Below are 16,494 nucleotides of genomic sequence, written 5' to 3' on the forward strand. Positions count from 1 at the left end.
CTTTTAAACCTAACATAAGGCTGCTAAACAATAAGTAAACCTTTTCAAACTTGGCACAACAAATCATAACAACAAACCATGCAGACCCTCTTCACAAACAAACCTATCCTTTAAGAACAAACTCCTCACTCTGCAATCTAATCCCTACAATCTCCAGCAACTGGGCCACAAACAAAAAGAAACCTAGGCCCCCTCTTGCTAGAATTCACTTTAACCTACGCTATGTCCGCATCACTCATCAATGCTTAAAAGAGCAACCACTGGGGCCAGATGATGTACATCCGAGGGTGCTGAAGGAACTTAGGGAAGTTCTGATAGCTATGCTGACATTTTCAATGCCTCTCTAGAGTTGGGACTGGTACCGGAGGACTGGAGAAGGGTGGATGTGGTCCCTCTACACAAAAGTGGAAGTAGGGGAGAAGTAGGGAATTACAGGCTAGTCAGTCTAACTTCTGTGGTATGCAAATTAATGGAAACACTTTTAAAAGAGAATGGTGAAGTTTCTGAAATCCTGTGGATTACAGGACCGGAGGCAACATGGATTCACTAGAGGTAGGTCTTGTCAGAGAAATCTGATCAATTTCTTTGACTAGGTGACCAGAGAATTGGATAGAGAGAGTGTATTTAGACATGGTGTATTTAGATGGACATGGATAGACATGGTGCATTTAGATTTTAGCAAAACCTTTGACAGTATTCCACACAGACGTATAATAAATAAACTGAGTGCTCTCGGGATGGGTCCCAAAGAGACGGGCTGGGTCAAGAACTGGTTGAGTGGAAGACGACAGAGGGTAGTAATCAATGGAGATCGCTCTGAGGAAAGGGATGTTACCAGTGGTGTGCCTCAAGGTTCTGTTCTTGGGCCTGTTTTTTTTAACATTTTTATAAACGATATTGCTGAAGGGCTGTCAGATAAGATTTGCCTCTCTGCGGATGATAAGAAAATCTGCAATAGACTAGACAACCCGGATAGTGTGAATAACATGAAGAAAGACCTAGTGAAGAATGGTCTGAAATTTGGCAGCTGTGGCGTCACAGGAAACAGGAAAATCACTTTTTGAATCAGGACATTCACTGTATTGAACTTTTCCAGCTATTTAGCGGGTTCTCTGAGGAAGCCAGGGCGGCGAAACGCGTCAGAACCCAGCTGAACTTACGCTGTTGATATTTTTCAAGCTAAGTCTACCTTTGAAATTATAATTCTTATAGTTGGACATTACGTTTTCTTTATGGACTAATGAATCATGAACATTTTTCAAATAGCACTTTAAACCACCTTTAACTATTATATGGTGCAATGATAGATACCATAAGAATTTCTACAGGGGCTTGTCCCCATATTGAGTTCTTACGATCCATCTTTGGAGTCTGAGCACTTCTCAAGGTTAAAAGGCATTTAAAGTAGCTTTATTGTTCCTTTATCAGTGTCAGGATATTATTGACCTTCAGGAACTTTTTTCTTTTGAATTTTCCCCAGTCGTTTATATTGAGATACTCTGGAGGAAAGGCAGGAGAGGGGCGATATGAGAGACATTTAAATATATATGTGCATAAATATGCATGAATCGAGTCTCATTTGAAAGGAAGCTCTGGAATGAGAAGACATAGGATGAAATTAAGAGGTGATAAGGTGGTAGATGATAAAGGGGATGGAACGCCTCTCGTATGAGGATAGACTAAAATTGTTAGGGCTCTTCACTCAGAGAATAGTTAAGCTCTGGAATGTATTGCCAGAGGTTGTGATAAAAGCAGATAGCATAGCTGGTTTTAAGAAAGGTTTGGACAAATTCCTGGAGGAAAAGTCCATAGTCTATTATTAAGCCTCTGCTTGCTCTAGATCGGTAGCATGGAATGTTGCTACTCTTGGGTTTTGGTCAGGTACTAGTAACCGGGATTGGCCATCGTGAGAACAGGCTACTGGGCTTGATAGACCATTGGTCTGACCCAATAAAGTTATTCATATGTTCTTATGGGACAGTCTCCCGGAAGAGGTGGTGGAGACAGAGACTGTGTCTGAATTCAAGAAAGCCTCGGATAGGCACATGGGATCTGTTAGAGAGAAGAGATAATGGTTACTGCAGATGGGCAGACTAGATGGGCCATTTAGCCTTTATCTGCCATCGTGTTTCTATAGACAATAAACTACTATTACTAAATGAACCGATAAGCATCTGCAAATGACTTAGGCGTCATCTTATTCTCAGAAACTGGCTTAAAGACCCTATCTCCCCAGAACTACCTCATGTTTGCCCCCCAGGATTCAGTGGTACAAAAATTCAGCAGCAGCAGTCCTGCCGCAATACTCCTTTAACCAGGACTACTGCTGCTGAATTTTTGTACCAGTGAGAAGTGTATTCTTTGGCCTGGATTCTGCAAAGTGCATCCCGATTTTAGGCAGCTATAGGCATCTTACAGCTGTCTAATCAGCCAATCGGGACGCACTTTAAAAAAAAAAAAAATGTTCCCCAGGTAGGCCGCCTATATTGAAGGTGCCTCTGGGAGCCTAGAGAGGCCTGCAAGACCACCTAAGCTCACCTAAGGACCTTAGGCAAACCTAGGCGGCCCTATGCTTCTCCCTAATAGAGCGAGAGATGCTTACAATTGTAAGTAGACGGGGCTACTATACTTATCGCAGCAAGGGATCTGCCTGCCACGATAGGTATAGCGGCTGCCTGTTCGCCACCCCCCCTGACAATTGCCGCCAGGAGGGTGCCCAACCCCTTCTGCCGGAGGACGCCCCGCCTTTGGACCCCCCCAACTAACCTCTAATTGTTGGCTGGCCGGACGGGTGAGCCTGCCCCTTTCTGGCCCATCCCCGCTAAGCCTAAGGCCTAATTGGCCCAGGCTCTAGGAGCCTGGGCCAATCATGTCTTAGGCTTATTGGGTCCGCCCATCCCCGCTAAGCCTAAGGTCTGATTGGCCCAGGCTCCTAGGGCCTGGACCAATCAGGTTTTAGGCATAGCGGGTCCACCCATCCCCGCTAAGCCTAACACCTGATTAGCCCAGGCTCTTGGAGCCTGGGCCAATCAGGCCTAGGCTTAGCGGGAATGGGCCGGAAAGGGGCGGTGCCACCTTATTTCGATGAGGCGGATCTGCCGGACGGACGGTAGCAAGACCTGTCCGGCCGGCCAATAATTAGAGGTTAGTTGTGGAGGGAGGTCTGAGGTGGGGTGTTAGTATTGGGGGGGGGGGTCCTCCGGCAAGAGGGGTTGGGCACCCTCCTGCCGGCAATCGGGAAGGCATCCTCCGGCAGTCTGTTTTTCCTCTCTAGATTTGTCTCTGATGCAGCCCTCAGGCAATACATGGCTGTGTGAGTGTCTTGGTTATGTTTCACATGCCACTTCAGGTCATTGCCCACAGAAAATACTAGAATTACACAGCTCCTATTATTTTAATATCATTTTTTAAATTGCTACATTTAGAAAAATAATGCACTACTGATTACTTACATGCCTTTTCTTGTTGCCTCGCAGAAAAGAGATTGGAACTCCATTTTTACACTCTGAATCACTTTGTTCGTCGTAGCTTTCAAATTCACTGGAACTCCACACAGAGTCAAAGGAGCCATTTCTGTCCCCTTCACCATTCTCAACATCATCGTAAATCTCTGGATCTTAAACACATAACAACCCCAAACATTTTACTTAAAACCCCCCCAAAACAAAACAACCTTTCATTCTAACTTACTCTTGATGCAAAACTCTCTCTACATTTTGAAGTCTGCATACAAAACATCTCTTGGACATCTTGTAGGAAAAAATTAATGGTGTTAACTTTTTTTTTTAATTGAAAATATTTCTTACAATGTTACAAAATACAAAGTAAAGATATGATGTTAACTATTAACGTTATAAGGAATCATAGACCAGCTTCTCTGGTAGAGCATATTAGCTATTATTCTCCAAAAAGAGTGCTTCCTTCCTGGTTAGTTAGATGGAGAATGAAAGCATTTAAAACAGTGGGGCCAAAAGTTTGGAATAAACTCCCAGATAGACAGAGAATAACAAATCTGAGGTCCTTTAGAAAGAGTTTGAAATTGTTCTTGTTTTCCTGAATGGCAAGCTTGGGGACAAAATTGCGTAGAGTAGAGGAACAGTTGGTATGTTATTTTTTAAGAAGACACAAGAGTGAGCTGGTGGAAGATAACATTAGCTAAGCCTAGTCACCTGCTAGGAATAATTAAGAGATTACTGTATTTTTCACTCCATAAGACACACTTTTTCCACCCCCAAAAAGGGGGTGTAAATAAGGATGTGTCTTATGGAGCGAATAACACAACCCACCCCACCCCCGGTACCTTTTTGTATTCCTCCCCCGGTACCTTTTTCTAATCCCGGCGCTTCCTTCGCTGGATGGCTGCGGCAGCGAGAGGCAGAGTGGTGAACAAGGCAGGTGCAAGCTTTTGCGTGCCCGCTTGTTCCCGAACTGCTACGTGAACGACTGTCACAGCTTGGCAAGGAATGTAGGGTTGTGTACAGAGCTTAGCAGGGAGAATTTAGTTCAGAATGGTTTATTTCTTGTTTTCCTCATCTAAATTTAGGGTGCGTCTTATGGAGCTAAAAATATGGTAATGGGGGGGTGAGAAATGTGTTAGTTCAAATGCTGAGGGTCAGGCGATTAAGAATTGCAGGTTGTTTGGAAGGAGAAGATTAAGGGTTAAAGGTAGATGTCAAGAAACAGGTGATTGGTTGAGGTAAATGGAGAGATTGGGGGAGGAATGGTTTTGTGACTGGTCAGGCATTTTGGCGGAATGGAGGAAAACAGGGAAGGGCTTACATAGGGTAGGGCTTACATAGGGCTTACATACTTACATAGGGTAGGGCTATGAAAAATTATCCCACCCTCCTTCCCAAGGGTTGTACTTGGTTATTATTACAGGATTTCTACGTTTGGGGGAGGGTTGGGGATTTTGGAGAGCTTGGGAGGAAGGAGGAGGTTGCAGCTGGCAAAGGGGGCAGAAAAGGTGGAACTGGACCCAATTGCAGTTGGGGCATCAGCAGTTAATAAATAATTAAATGTAACTCTTGCAGGTGACACCGCTGCGAAGAGAGACATGGCCTGGAGTTACCGTGGGTCATGTTTGGATGATGTTACACAGAACTTAACGAGAGCTAGCTTTGTCACCGAATAACCTGGGGGTTAATTGTTGCTTGATATGGATTGGATTGCGATTTTGACATGATATACAGTTTAAGAACTTAGGCCTAGATTCACTAAGTCCACCGATCCTACCCGATCCATGGGCAATCCGAGGAAGGGCAACCAATTCACTACGGGTCCATATTCAAATTGGGGTGATCGGAGGAACGCCCCCTACCAACCGCACGGATTGCTGCTGAGTTATCCCGATGCATGCGCAGAACATCTTCTTTGCCTGTAGATGGTCTGCGCATACTCTCTGCACAAGGAAGAGCTGGAAACTTTTTTTTTTTTTACTCTACTTATTTTTACTTACCGTCTAAAGGGCAGTGCTGGCCAGGCGAGAATGGAAGGAAAGTTCAGCAGCCAGGGAGAGGGGAGAGAAAATGGATCAAGAGTAGTGCTGTACAAGCTAGCTAGAGGTTTAAAAACACTCCCCGGCACATAGCTGCCTCAGTCCTGGGCGGCCTTCTCTTTCCGCTGACAAAAGGAAAGCAAGCGCCACAAACAACCAGTAAATCAACTGGCTCAGGGAGTGAAGAGGAGGCTACTACTGCTTATTCCAGCACAGTGGAAAAAGGCTGAAAGAAAAGTATAATATTTTCAAGCCCGTGGTTTTAACCCATGGGTTTAAGCGGGGTTGCATTGTGGCGTGTTCTGGAACTTCACAGAACATGCCGTAGTGTAGCCCCGCTTTAAACCCACAGGTTAAAACCATGGGAGTTGCGGGCGGCAGAGGGAGACGAGTGGCAGAGAGGTAGGCAGGGCGGCAAAGACCACAGGAGTCAGGACAGCAGAGGGAGACGAGTGGCAGAGAGGTAGGCAGGGCGGCAGAGACCATGAGAGTCAGGACGGCAGAGGGAGACGAGTGGCAGAGAGGCAGAGAACACGAGAGTCAGGATGGCAGAGGGAGACGAGTGGCAGAGAGGTAGGCAGGGCGGCAGAGACCATGGGAGTCAGGATGGCAGAGGGAGACGAGTGGCAGAGAGGTAGGCAGGGCGGCAGAGACCACGAGAGTCAGGACGGCAGAGGGAGACGAGTGGCAGAGAGGCAGAGAACACGAGAGTCAGGATGGCAGAGGGAGATGTGTGGCAGAGAGGTAGGCAGGGCGGCAGAGACCATGGGAGTCAGGATGGCAGAGGGAGACGAGTGGCAGAGAGGCTGGCAGGGCGGCAGAGACCATGGGAGTCAGGACGGCAGAGGGAGACGAGTGGCAGAGAGGTAGGCAGGGTAGCAGAGACCACAGGAGTCAGGGCAGCAGAGGGAGCAGAGGGAGATGAGTGCTGCAGAGAGCAGGAAAGGATGTGAGCGACTGGTCCTTAGCAGTCGCTTCTATTTTGATCGGCCAGCCCAATTGGTGTTCCTTAATTTTTTTTGTGAATCGCTGACTTCCTACTTTTGGACGCCCTTCCCCTCTTTTGCATGCACGTATCGGGAGGAAGGTTAGTGAATCAGGTCGGGGTCACAAAGTGGTTGGGATTTGATCGGTGGGCTTAGTGAATCTAGCCCTTAAAGGGAGCTAGTTTCATCACCAAGTAGCTTCCTGGGGGTGTGAAAACCACATTTGGGGTTTGTGGTTGCTGATATGGATTGTGTCTGATGATTTTAAGGTGGCAAAACAGGTAGAAAAAAAGGGATGTAATAGTGTCATTGAATAAGTCACTGGTTGTGAAGGAGCAGCAGGAGGATGTTCGGAGGGATTGTCCCTGAGGTCAAACTATGCAGCAACCAGCACTACAGAAGCTGGAACTAAGAGCTCCACCAAGTTGAAGAAAAGACTGGAGAAAATAACCTTGGAAGAGGTATGGGAAGCTGTTATGGTTATGGAGGAAAAATTGATTGAACACTTAGATAAGGTTTTCCAACTCCCAGAGGTGGTACAAACTTATGCTAAACAAATGGGGGACTTTACAGTAAAGGTGGACTCCCAAGTAAAGGAATTTGGTGAAACTATAGAAGGGGTTAAGAAAGTTCAAACAGCTTTGGTAAAGGATAACTTGAATATTCATCAGAGAAAGGAAAGACTTGAAAATTATGAGAGACGTTTGAATTTAAGATTTTTGAATTTTCCCCAATCCTCTATTTTACAGCCAATTGAAATGTTAAAGAAATATTTCAGAGAAGTCTTGAAAATTCCTGCTAAACGGGTGATTGATCGATGGAATAAACGGGTGATTGATCGATGGAATAAACTTTCCCGTCAGGTGGTCGAGACTAGTAGCGTGCTCGAATTCAAAAGTTGATGGGACAAACAGGTGGGAGTGCTACAGAGTTATGCATAAAAGATGGGTACTCCAGGGAGGGAGGGTTCTTGAGTGGGCAGACTTGTTGGGCCGTCGGCCCTCTTCTGCCGTCATACTCTATGTTTCTAATCTATGCCCCCAATAACAAAAGCATATTATATTTCCTTGGGTAGCCCACTGAAAAAAATTAATTCCGTCAGTTTACAGCAGGCTTACTGGAAAGCACTGAAAATAATTTAAATACAGCAACCCTTATTGCTAAGTTTGCCTTAGAATATGATAGGAATTGGATATTTCAAATGTATTTCAGATTTATGAAGATGAAAAATTTATTACTAATTCAGTATTGATATTTCCTGACCTTTGTAGGTCCACTCAACAGAGGAGAAAGGCCTTTTTGGCTCTTAAACCCATGGTATTGAACCTCAAAGGGACTTTTTTTTTCCTGCAGTTTCCCTGCAACTATATTGTTAAAATGGAGGAGAAATCCTTTGCATTCTTTAATCCTGAACATCTGAAAAATCTTTTGGAAGCAAGGAAACCTCCAGCCCCAATAGCAGTCTCTACCCCTTCAAATATGAATTAATTTGGAATTAATGAGGCTTAACAGGTCGCCAATTGTAATCTAGTCTTTCCTGGTAATATTTTGAATTGTTTCCTGTCTTTTCAACATTTTGCCTTAGCTTTCTAATTACCTATATAATGAGGTTTAATAGAGTTACTAAATATTAATTTTGGTGAATATTGATTGTTATTATAAATTTATTTTTCCCAGTTGTAATTCTATTTCATTGTCAAGATATATGCTTGTAAAAAATTGAAACTTTTGATAAATAATAATAAAAAAAGAATAAGTCGCTGGTGAGGCTCCATTTGGAATACTGTGTGCAACTCTGAAGACCACACTTCCAAAAAGATATAAATAGGATGGAGTCAATTCAGAGTGCTGCTACAAAACTGGTTAGTGGTCTTTGTCATAAATCATATGGGGACAGACTTAGAAACTTGAATAGGTATACTCTGGAAGAAATAAGTGAGAAAGGGGATATGATAGATGTTTAAATATCTCCATGGAGTTGAGTCTTTTTCAAATGAAGGAAAACTCTAGAAGGATGGGGCATAGGATGAAGTTAAGAGGTGATAGGCTTAGGAGTAATCTAAGGAAATAATTTGTTACAGAAAGGGTGGTGAGATTCGTGGAATAGTCTCATAAGAACATAAGAATTGCTGCTGCTGGGTCAGACCAGTGGTCCATCATGCCCAACAGTCCGCTCACGCGGCGGCCCCCAGGTCAAAGACCAATGTCCTTAGACTAGCTTTACCTGCATACGTTCTGGTTCAGCAGCTCTACCACTAGGTCACTCCTCACTTAGAACATAAGAATTGACGCTGCTGGGTCAGACCAGTGGCCCATCATGCCCAGCAGTCCACTGATGCGGCAGCCCTCTGGTCAAAGACCAGCACCCTATCTGAGACTAGTCCTACCAGCGTACATCCTTGTTCATTATGAACTTGTCTAACTTTTGTCTTGAATCCCTGGAGGGTGTTTTGCCCTAAAACAGCCTCCGGAAGAGCGTTCCAGTTTTCCACCACTCTCTGGGTGAATAACTTCCTTATGTTTGTACGGAATCTATCCCCTTTTAACTTTAGAGAGTGCCCTTTCGTTCTCCCTATCTTGGAGAGGGTGAACAACCTGCCTCTATCTACTAAGTCTATTCCCTTCATTATCTTGAATGTTTCGATCATGTCCCCTCTCAGTCTCCTCTGCTCAAGGGAGAAGAGGCCCAGTTTCTCTAATCTCTCACTGTACGGCAACTTCTCTAGCCCCTTAACCATTTTAGTTGCTCTTCTCTGGACCCTTTCGAGTAGTCCTTCTTCATGTACAGCGATCAGTGCTGGACGCAGTATTCCAGGTGAGGGCGTACTAAGACTGGACCTCACTCATTGTACCAATTTCCAGGTCATTTATAAATATGTTGAAGAGCACGGGTCCAAGCACTGAACCCTGCGGCACTCCACTCATGATGCTTTTCCAGTCCTAGTATTGTCCATTTACCCCCACTCTCTGTTTCCTAGCCGCCAACCAGTTTTTAATCCATGTGAGTATTTCACCTTCGATTCCATGGCTCACAATTTTTCGAAGTTGTTTTTCATGTGGGACCTTGTCGAATGCCTTCTAAAAATCCAGATATACAATGTCGACCGGCTCGCCCTTGGCTATCTGTTTACTCCCTCAAAGAAGTGCAGCAAGTTCATCAAGCAAGATCTCCCCTTGCTGAAGCCGTGCTGGCTGGTCCTCATCAGATTGTGTCCGTCAAGGTGATCAATGATGCGGTCCTTTAGCAGCGCCTCTATCATCTTTCCTGGTACCGAAGTCAAACTCACCGGTCTGTAGTTTCCCAGATCTCCCCTCAAACCTATCTTGAAGATCGGCGTGACATTCGCCATTTTCCAATCTTCTGGAATCCTTCCTAATTTGATCGACAGATTGGCTATTTGTTGAAGCAGTTCAGCTATAGCCCCTTTCAGTTCCTTGATTACCCTCAGATGGATGCCATCCGGTTCCGGGAATTTATCATTTTTGAGCCTATCAATCTGCCTGCATACCTCTTCTAGACTGACCATCAACCCTGTCAGTTTCCAGACTTCATTTCCTGCGTATAGCCTGCCAGCTTCCAGTATGTTGTGCATATCCTTTTCGGTAAATACAAAAAATGTGTCCAGTTTGTCAGTGATAGTTTTGTCCCCCTTTAGCACTCCCTTTATTCCTGGTCATCCAATGGCCCCACCGCTTCCTTCGCGGGCCGTTTCCCCTTAATATATCGAAAGAATGGCTTGAAGTTTTTCGCCTCCTTGGCTATTTTTTCCTCATAGTCTCTTTTGGCCCTTCTTACCGCCTTGTGGCACCTGCTTTGATATTGTTTGTACTTTTTCCAGTTTTCATTCGGTTTTGACCTTCCTTAAACAAAGTCTTCTTGTCTCTGATCGCTTCCTTCACCGCTACATCAGTAGTGCTGGTGGAGTCAAAGACTGTGTCTGAATTCAAGAAAGCGTGAGACTTAATACCTATTCTGATTCATCAATCCACGTGTCAGTCTTTGTGGTTGAACTCCAAGATTCAAATTGGCACGTCTAAGATCCTCTGGAAGCACTGGCTGCAGGCGGGCATACGGATGATGTGTTATCAGATGGAAAGCTGTATGACTTTTCACGACTGCAACAAACATTTGGTATTTCGAAGTCTCAAGTATATAAGTGGTTGCAGTTGAAGTAGGCTATTCAGAAGGGGTTCCATGATTGGCGTAACTTAAAACTCAGTATAGCTTACCGGGTCTGTGCTTGCAGACAGATTTTCTGGGGCACCAGGCAGCCAAGTGGTACAAATTAATATCTGAATTCTTGAATAAAAAAACCAAAACTAGTCTTCGAGACATTTGGAGCATTGAGATTAAGCAGCAGATTTCTGTGTCTCAAAGAAATAGAGGGGCATAATAATAAAAAAAAAAATCTAAGTCCCCTTTTGGCCTAAGTCCCTAGACCTGTTTTGACTTAGTCTAAGTCAAAACATATAAGTTCCGTCTGGCAACCTGTCAAATGCTTTTGGTTATGGCAGCCAGATGACTAAGTCTAGGTCGGCCCAACTCCCACCCTATCCACTCCTCCAAAAAAACGCCCCTTTTCGCTCTAGGCGTTCAGAAGCAGGGTAAAGGCCTAAGCTGGTTTTAGAAACGTCAAAAACTAGCTTTGATTATTGGATGATATGTCTTTTTGATCATCCAAGTACCGATTTAGGCCATTTTTTGAACGGTTTTTTTTTTTAAATTATGAACCCCATGAACTTTTAATTGCCCACTAAATATGTGAATAAACTATATATCCAGCCTGTGGGAGCATAATTTTTCCCCCCAACTGACCAGATGTAACTATGAGCGTAAATATAAACGTCAATCGACCCAAAAAAAAACCGAGTCTCTTTTAAGCAAAATTCACCCATCTCTTTCACTTCAGGCCATGCTTCAGTGGTAAACATCTGATTTCAACCAGGCTACACTTTTGAAATTTCACCTGTGAGTTAATCAGCTCAGAATATTTGTTCTTGTTAAAGAGCAAGTGCAACTATATGTACAGAGGTTTCCCAAGGTCATTTTCAAAGTGCAGGAACACATATGCTTTTGCTTTGAATACCTGGCAAAGAATGTTCTGAGAAATGCATGCCTAGTCATAGTTTTGTTTTAAAGGCAGCACTGACACAGATTTTTCCAGTAACATGCTCCATGTCAAATTCAAATGAGCTAAACAGTATTATTGAGAGAGGAAATTATTAACGTGGGCTACTGTTAAATTGCATTTTTTTGCTACAAGTCAGGTTATTTTACTACAGACTGGGCTATTTTAGCACAGGTCTCATTTCACCCAACTTGTGGTAAAATAACCCAACAACAGTACCCCATGTTGATAATTTCCCCTTGGTATATCAGCTGATCTAAATGTTAGTGCAAATGTTGCACTACAGGAAAACCTTTACATTGCAATTAATACAAACATGTTTACAGGGAAATACTTTTTAAACCAATAGGAAGAAATATTTTTTTCACTCAGAGAATAGTTAAGCTCTGGAATGCATTGCCAGAGGTTGTGGTTAAGAGCAGATAGCTTAGCTGGTTTTAAGGAAGGTTTGGACAAGTTCCTGGAGGAAAACTCCATAGTCTGTTATTGACAAAGACATAAGGGAAACCACTGCTTGCCCTGGATCGGTAGCATAGAATATTGCTACTCCTTGGATTTTGGCCAGGTATTAGTGACCTGGAATGGCCACTGTGAGAACGGGCTACTGGGCTTGGACCATTGGTCTGACCCAGTAAGGCTATTCTTATATATGTTTAGTGCTAATGTAATTAAAAAGGCCATTCTATAACTTAGCACCAGCATGTATGTACTGATTAAACACATAGATGTATAGAATACTAGCACTTTCATGGGTAAGTGTACATGTAGATGCTTTAAGAGGTAGCAAAGCAACTAAAGTAGGGTTACCATATTGCTCCAGAAAAAGGAAGATGGATTGAGACATCCAGGTTTTACTTCTACTAAAAGCAATGGAAATAAAACCCGGATTTCTTGAATTATATGGTAACCATAAACTAAAGGGCATGTGTTAAGTGGCATAGCACATAATGTAAGAGAAACCACGCATGGGTGGATCATGAAGGAGGCATAAGTTGGAGTCATCCTTACACACTTATCTTACAGACTACTGCAACTTACATGTATCCCTTCTGCATTTATGTGACCAGATTTATACCAGATCTACAGATGGTATAACCGCGGGGTGCATAAGTGTTGGGTGCACCAATTGCAGATTTCAGAATCTAGGCTCCCAGATGATGTTATAGCAAAGGCTCTCGCCATGTGGTTTTGGGGGTACCTGAATGGAGGAGCCCAATTCAAATTGAAAGATCTTCCACAATAACTATGGCAAACTGTAACCTATGAACTGTTTATTATGTATAATGGTATTCAACCCCTAGTATGTATCGTGTTAGGACAAAAACTTGTTTCATAAACTTGTACTGTAATTATGGCAAGTTGTAACCCGTTAACTGTATTTTATGTATGTTTAACCTGAAACCCATTCTGAGGCTCTTTGGAGGAAACGGGATAGAAAAGAAATTGGCTAACTAACTAAATAAATAAATAAATAATAGAACTAACCCCTAGGCAACACTCACAGGGACAGCTAGGGAAAATGCTTCAGTACCCGATTGTAAACCGCTTAGGCAATAAATGGCATATAAATAGTAAAAATAAATAAATCTGAAATCTTTCCCTTGGAGTATTTATGTATGCTTGTATGTGTACAAAGGCAGGTATGTAGGTGGCAGTATTTCAACAAAAAAATCCCCACAAACCTGTAGCAGAGTCTGAATTTTCTCTTGGCACATCATCGTAAATTACTGCATCAGGATCTAAAGAGAGAAGAACCAACATGTTTACAAAAAGAACTTTCAAATCATTCTGCTTGTGAAGAAAAAAAACCTACACATTGAAATATTCTGTTCAGGTGGGTTACTAGAGTCAAAGGTTCTAGAGTGCAGTGATCGACAGCATAGGTTGCCCAAGGTCGTGGGAATTTGAGCACAGGTTGTAGACCTGCACGCAAATTAATTAATCTGGCATTAAAAATCAATCAATAGTGTTAATTGGCAGTCATTAGGAATTACACATAGATCTGCCCTATGTCCTATTCTATCACATGCCTGCCTAAATTTTATGGAATGCAAGTCCAAAGGAGACATAGCCATGGGAGGGGCATGGGTGGGCTGGGAATTTGGTGCAATGTTTACAGAATAATATCACTTCTCCTTCTGAATTTGCGGTTTCTGCGCTTGCGATTTCGATTATTTGCGTTTTTTTGCTTTCTGTCTCCTCCCCCTCAAATTACATCATCCATGAGTACAGAGAAAAATGTTGGCGCATTTTTCCAAGCTCTGATTTCCAGCACGGACAGAGAAAATCGCTGATTCCCAACATGCACAGAGAAAATCGCCAATTCCCAGCGTTTACTGAACAGAGAAAATTGCCGATTCCCAGCGTTTACTGAACAGAGAAAATCCTGGCCAATAAAGGAATGGAATTCAAGGTTCTGCTGGTATTGGACAATGCCCCTGGACACCCAGACCCACATGAGCTCCACATCAAGGGTGTTCAGATTGTCTACATGTCCCCCAACACAACATCTCTCATCCAGCCTCTTGACCAGGGGGTAATTAGGACATTCAAGGCACACTACACAAGGTATTCATTGGAGAGGATTGTCCATGCGATGGACGAAGGCACCAACATGGAGAACATCATGAAAAAGTGGAAGGACTTCACTATTGCCGATGCCATCAATATTATTGAAAGAGCAGTGAAAGCTGTCAAGCCAGAGACAGTGAACTTGTACTGGAAGAATCTTTGGCCTGAATGTGTAAAAAGGGAGAACACTGTCAATATCATAGAGCCTGTCCAAGAAATTATGGAAGACATTGTGGACTTGGCAAAGCAGATGGGTGGGGAAGGCTTTGAAGATATGGATATGGAGGATATTCAAGAATTAACAGACACCAGAGCAAAAGAACTAATGGAAGATGACCTAATTGACCTGACTACTCCGTAAGGAGAGGCAATACCAGATGAAGAAGAGGAAGGAGTAGAAGAAGAAGTGCTAGAAGACAAGTTTACAGTGGATAATATTGCAGAGGGCATATGCAGGTTCAATGGTGTGATGGACTTTTTCTATGACATCGACCCATCCATGGTACGTGCATTAAAGGTGAAGGAGTTAGCAGAAGCAGCAATTTCTACATACACAAATATATATAAAGAAATGATGAAGCGGAAGAGCCAGATGGAAATCAGAATGTATTTCCAAAAGATATCTAGAGTCACTGCCTCTCCATCCACCTCTTCCACCATGATGAGGCATCCCCCTCGTCTCTTCGTCTTCCTCCTACACCTGTACCGTATACTGAAGATCCACTTCCACTGCCTGAGGAAGCGCCTGGTGCTCACTTATCCTCTTTTTCTCCTTCTCCTGCACTGCATGCAGTACATGTACTGGACGATGAGAAGGAAGACACTGACTGAGACACCAACTGAGTAAGAGGTAAGTACTGTACGCTATACTGTATCACCCATGCTTAATGTACAACACTGTTATTCAAAAACTGCAATAAATACTGTAAATGTTTTCCAACTAAAATTGCGAATGTGATCTTTTTTGTTATTCGCGGTTTCACCATGTTCATGAGGGGTTTTTAATAGAAAACCGTGAATAACATAGGAAAAAATTATTATGGTTTTTCTGTATATGCGGGTCTGTTCATCCCCCAATCACCGCGAATACAGAGGGAGAAGTGTATGTGTCTAATTGTCACTAGTTGGGGGCCAGCATTTATAGAAGCTTTAGGCAGGCACAAGGACAAGTTAGGCACGAGATGAGATCCAAGCTAGTATTCTGTTCAGTAAATGATAATCCATACAAGGCATCCTTTGCAGAATGCTAGCTTAGTGGAAATAAGGAAGGGTGACTGACCCGAAGTCTCCCACAAAGCCGTTCTAGAAAATAGGGATGTGCACAGGCAACAAAAAATTTGTTAAGCTATTTTTCGGGGGACCATTTTTGTGAGCACAGGAAGAGATTTAAAAATCATGCAAAAGATTTTCATAAATCTAAATTCATGTACTTTAATGAATAAAAACAAATTTATTTATTTAATTTATTGGGATTTATTAAACTCTTTTATAAAAAGATTCACCCAAGCTGGTGTAAACAGCTGGTACATTTTAACAAACTTGCAATTTTGATAACAGCATAGCAATAATAAAGTGATCAAATATAAGCATAAATACAGCCAATGAAGTAATTCTTCACTAAGGGCTCCTTTTACAAAGGCACGCTAGCGGTTTTAACGCGCGCTAGCTGCTACCGCCTCCTTTTAAGCAGGCAGTAATTTTTCGGCTACCGCACACTAATCTTGTGCGTACACTAAAAACGCTAGCGCGCCTTAGTAAAAGGAGCCCTAAGGCTCTAAATGGCGTCTATCTTAATTTTTGTTTTAAATTAGTTCAACTGGTGTGGTTAATTAAATAGTGCCAGTAAACGCCAATTAAAAAATGATAAAAAATCATTTTCAGGTAGGCGCCTAAACCAAGCTGCCTATCCATATCTACCTGAAAAGTAGGTGTGGTTATGGGAGGAGTTTGGGGGTGGATTGTGTTAGGCGCCAGTAAGCATCTGTGTTATTCACCGGTAAATTAGGCCAAGAAAACCCTGGCCTAATATACCAGCACTTATGTTGTAGATGCCTACCAGTACCTAAGTCAATTTAGGTGCCTAACTTTGCATGAAATGCAGTAGATGCCAGTTTATAGAATCAAGCCCTAAATGCTAACATGAGAGCAAAATCTAATAGGATGTGGTAAAAAAAAAAAATAATGAAACTACCATGTGGTTTTCCAACCTGGACAACTCATATCGGATTATGCAGGATATAAATATGATAAAATAAATAAATCTCAAAAAAACAGAGGATAATATCAGGAGTTTTGCAATCTCTGTCTACTG

The 16,494-nt window shown here is 42.9% G+C and overlaps 1 protein-coding gene across 5 annotated transcripts in view; it reads right to left on the reverse strand.

The window, feature by feature from the left end:
• The window catches only part of ARHGEF10 (Rho guanine nucleotide exchange factor 10), a 345,472-nt gene that overhangs the window by 181,360 nt on the left and 147,618 nt on the right, over window positions 1-16,494 (reverse strand). For all 5 annotated transcript variants that reach the window (XM_033938128.1, XM_033938130.1, XM_033938132.1 and 2 more), the window contains 2 exons: window positions 13,295-13,351; window positions 3,453-3,616 (listed from right to left, as the gene is read on the reverse strand). In XM_033938128.1, coding sequence (XP_033794019.1) covers window positions 3,453-3,616; window positions 13,295-13,351 — 221 coding nt within the window. The remainder of the gene's footprint in view (window positions 1-3,452; window positions 3,617-13,294; window positions 13,352-16,494) is intronic.

The sequence above is a fragment of the Geotrypetes seraphini genome, chromosome 3 (assembly GCF_902459505.1).
Source record: "Geotrypetes seraphini chromosome 3, aGeoSer1.1, whole genome shotgun sequence".
NCBI lineage: Eukaryota > Metazoa > Chordata > Amphibia > Gymnophiona > Dermophiidae > Geotrypetes > Geotrypetes seraphini.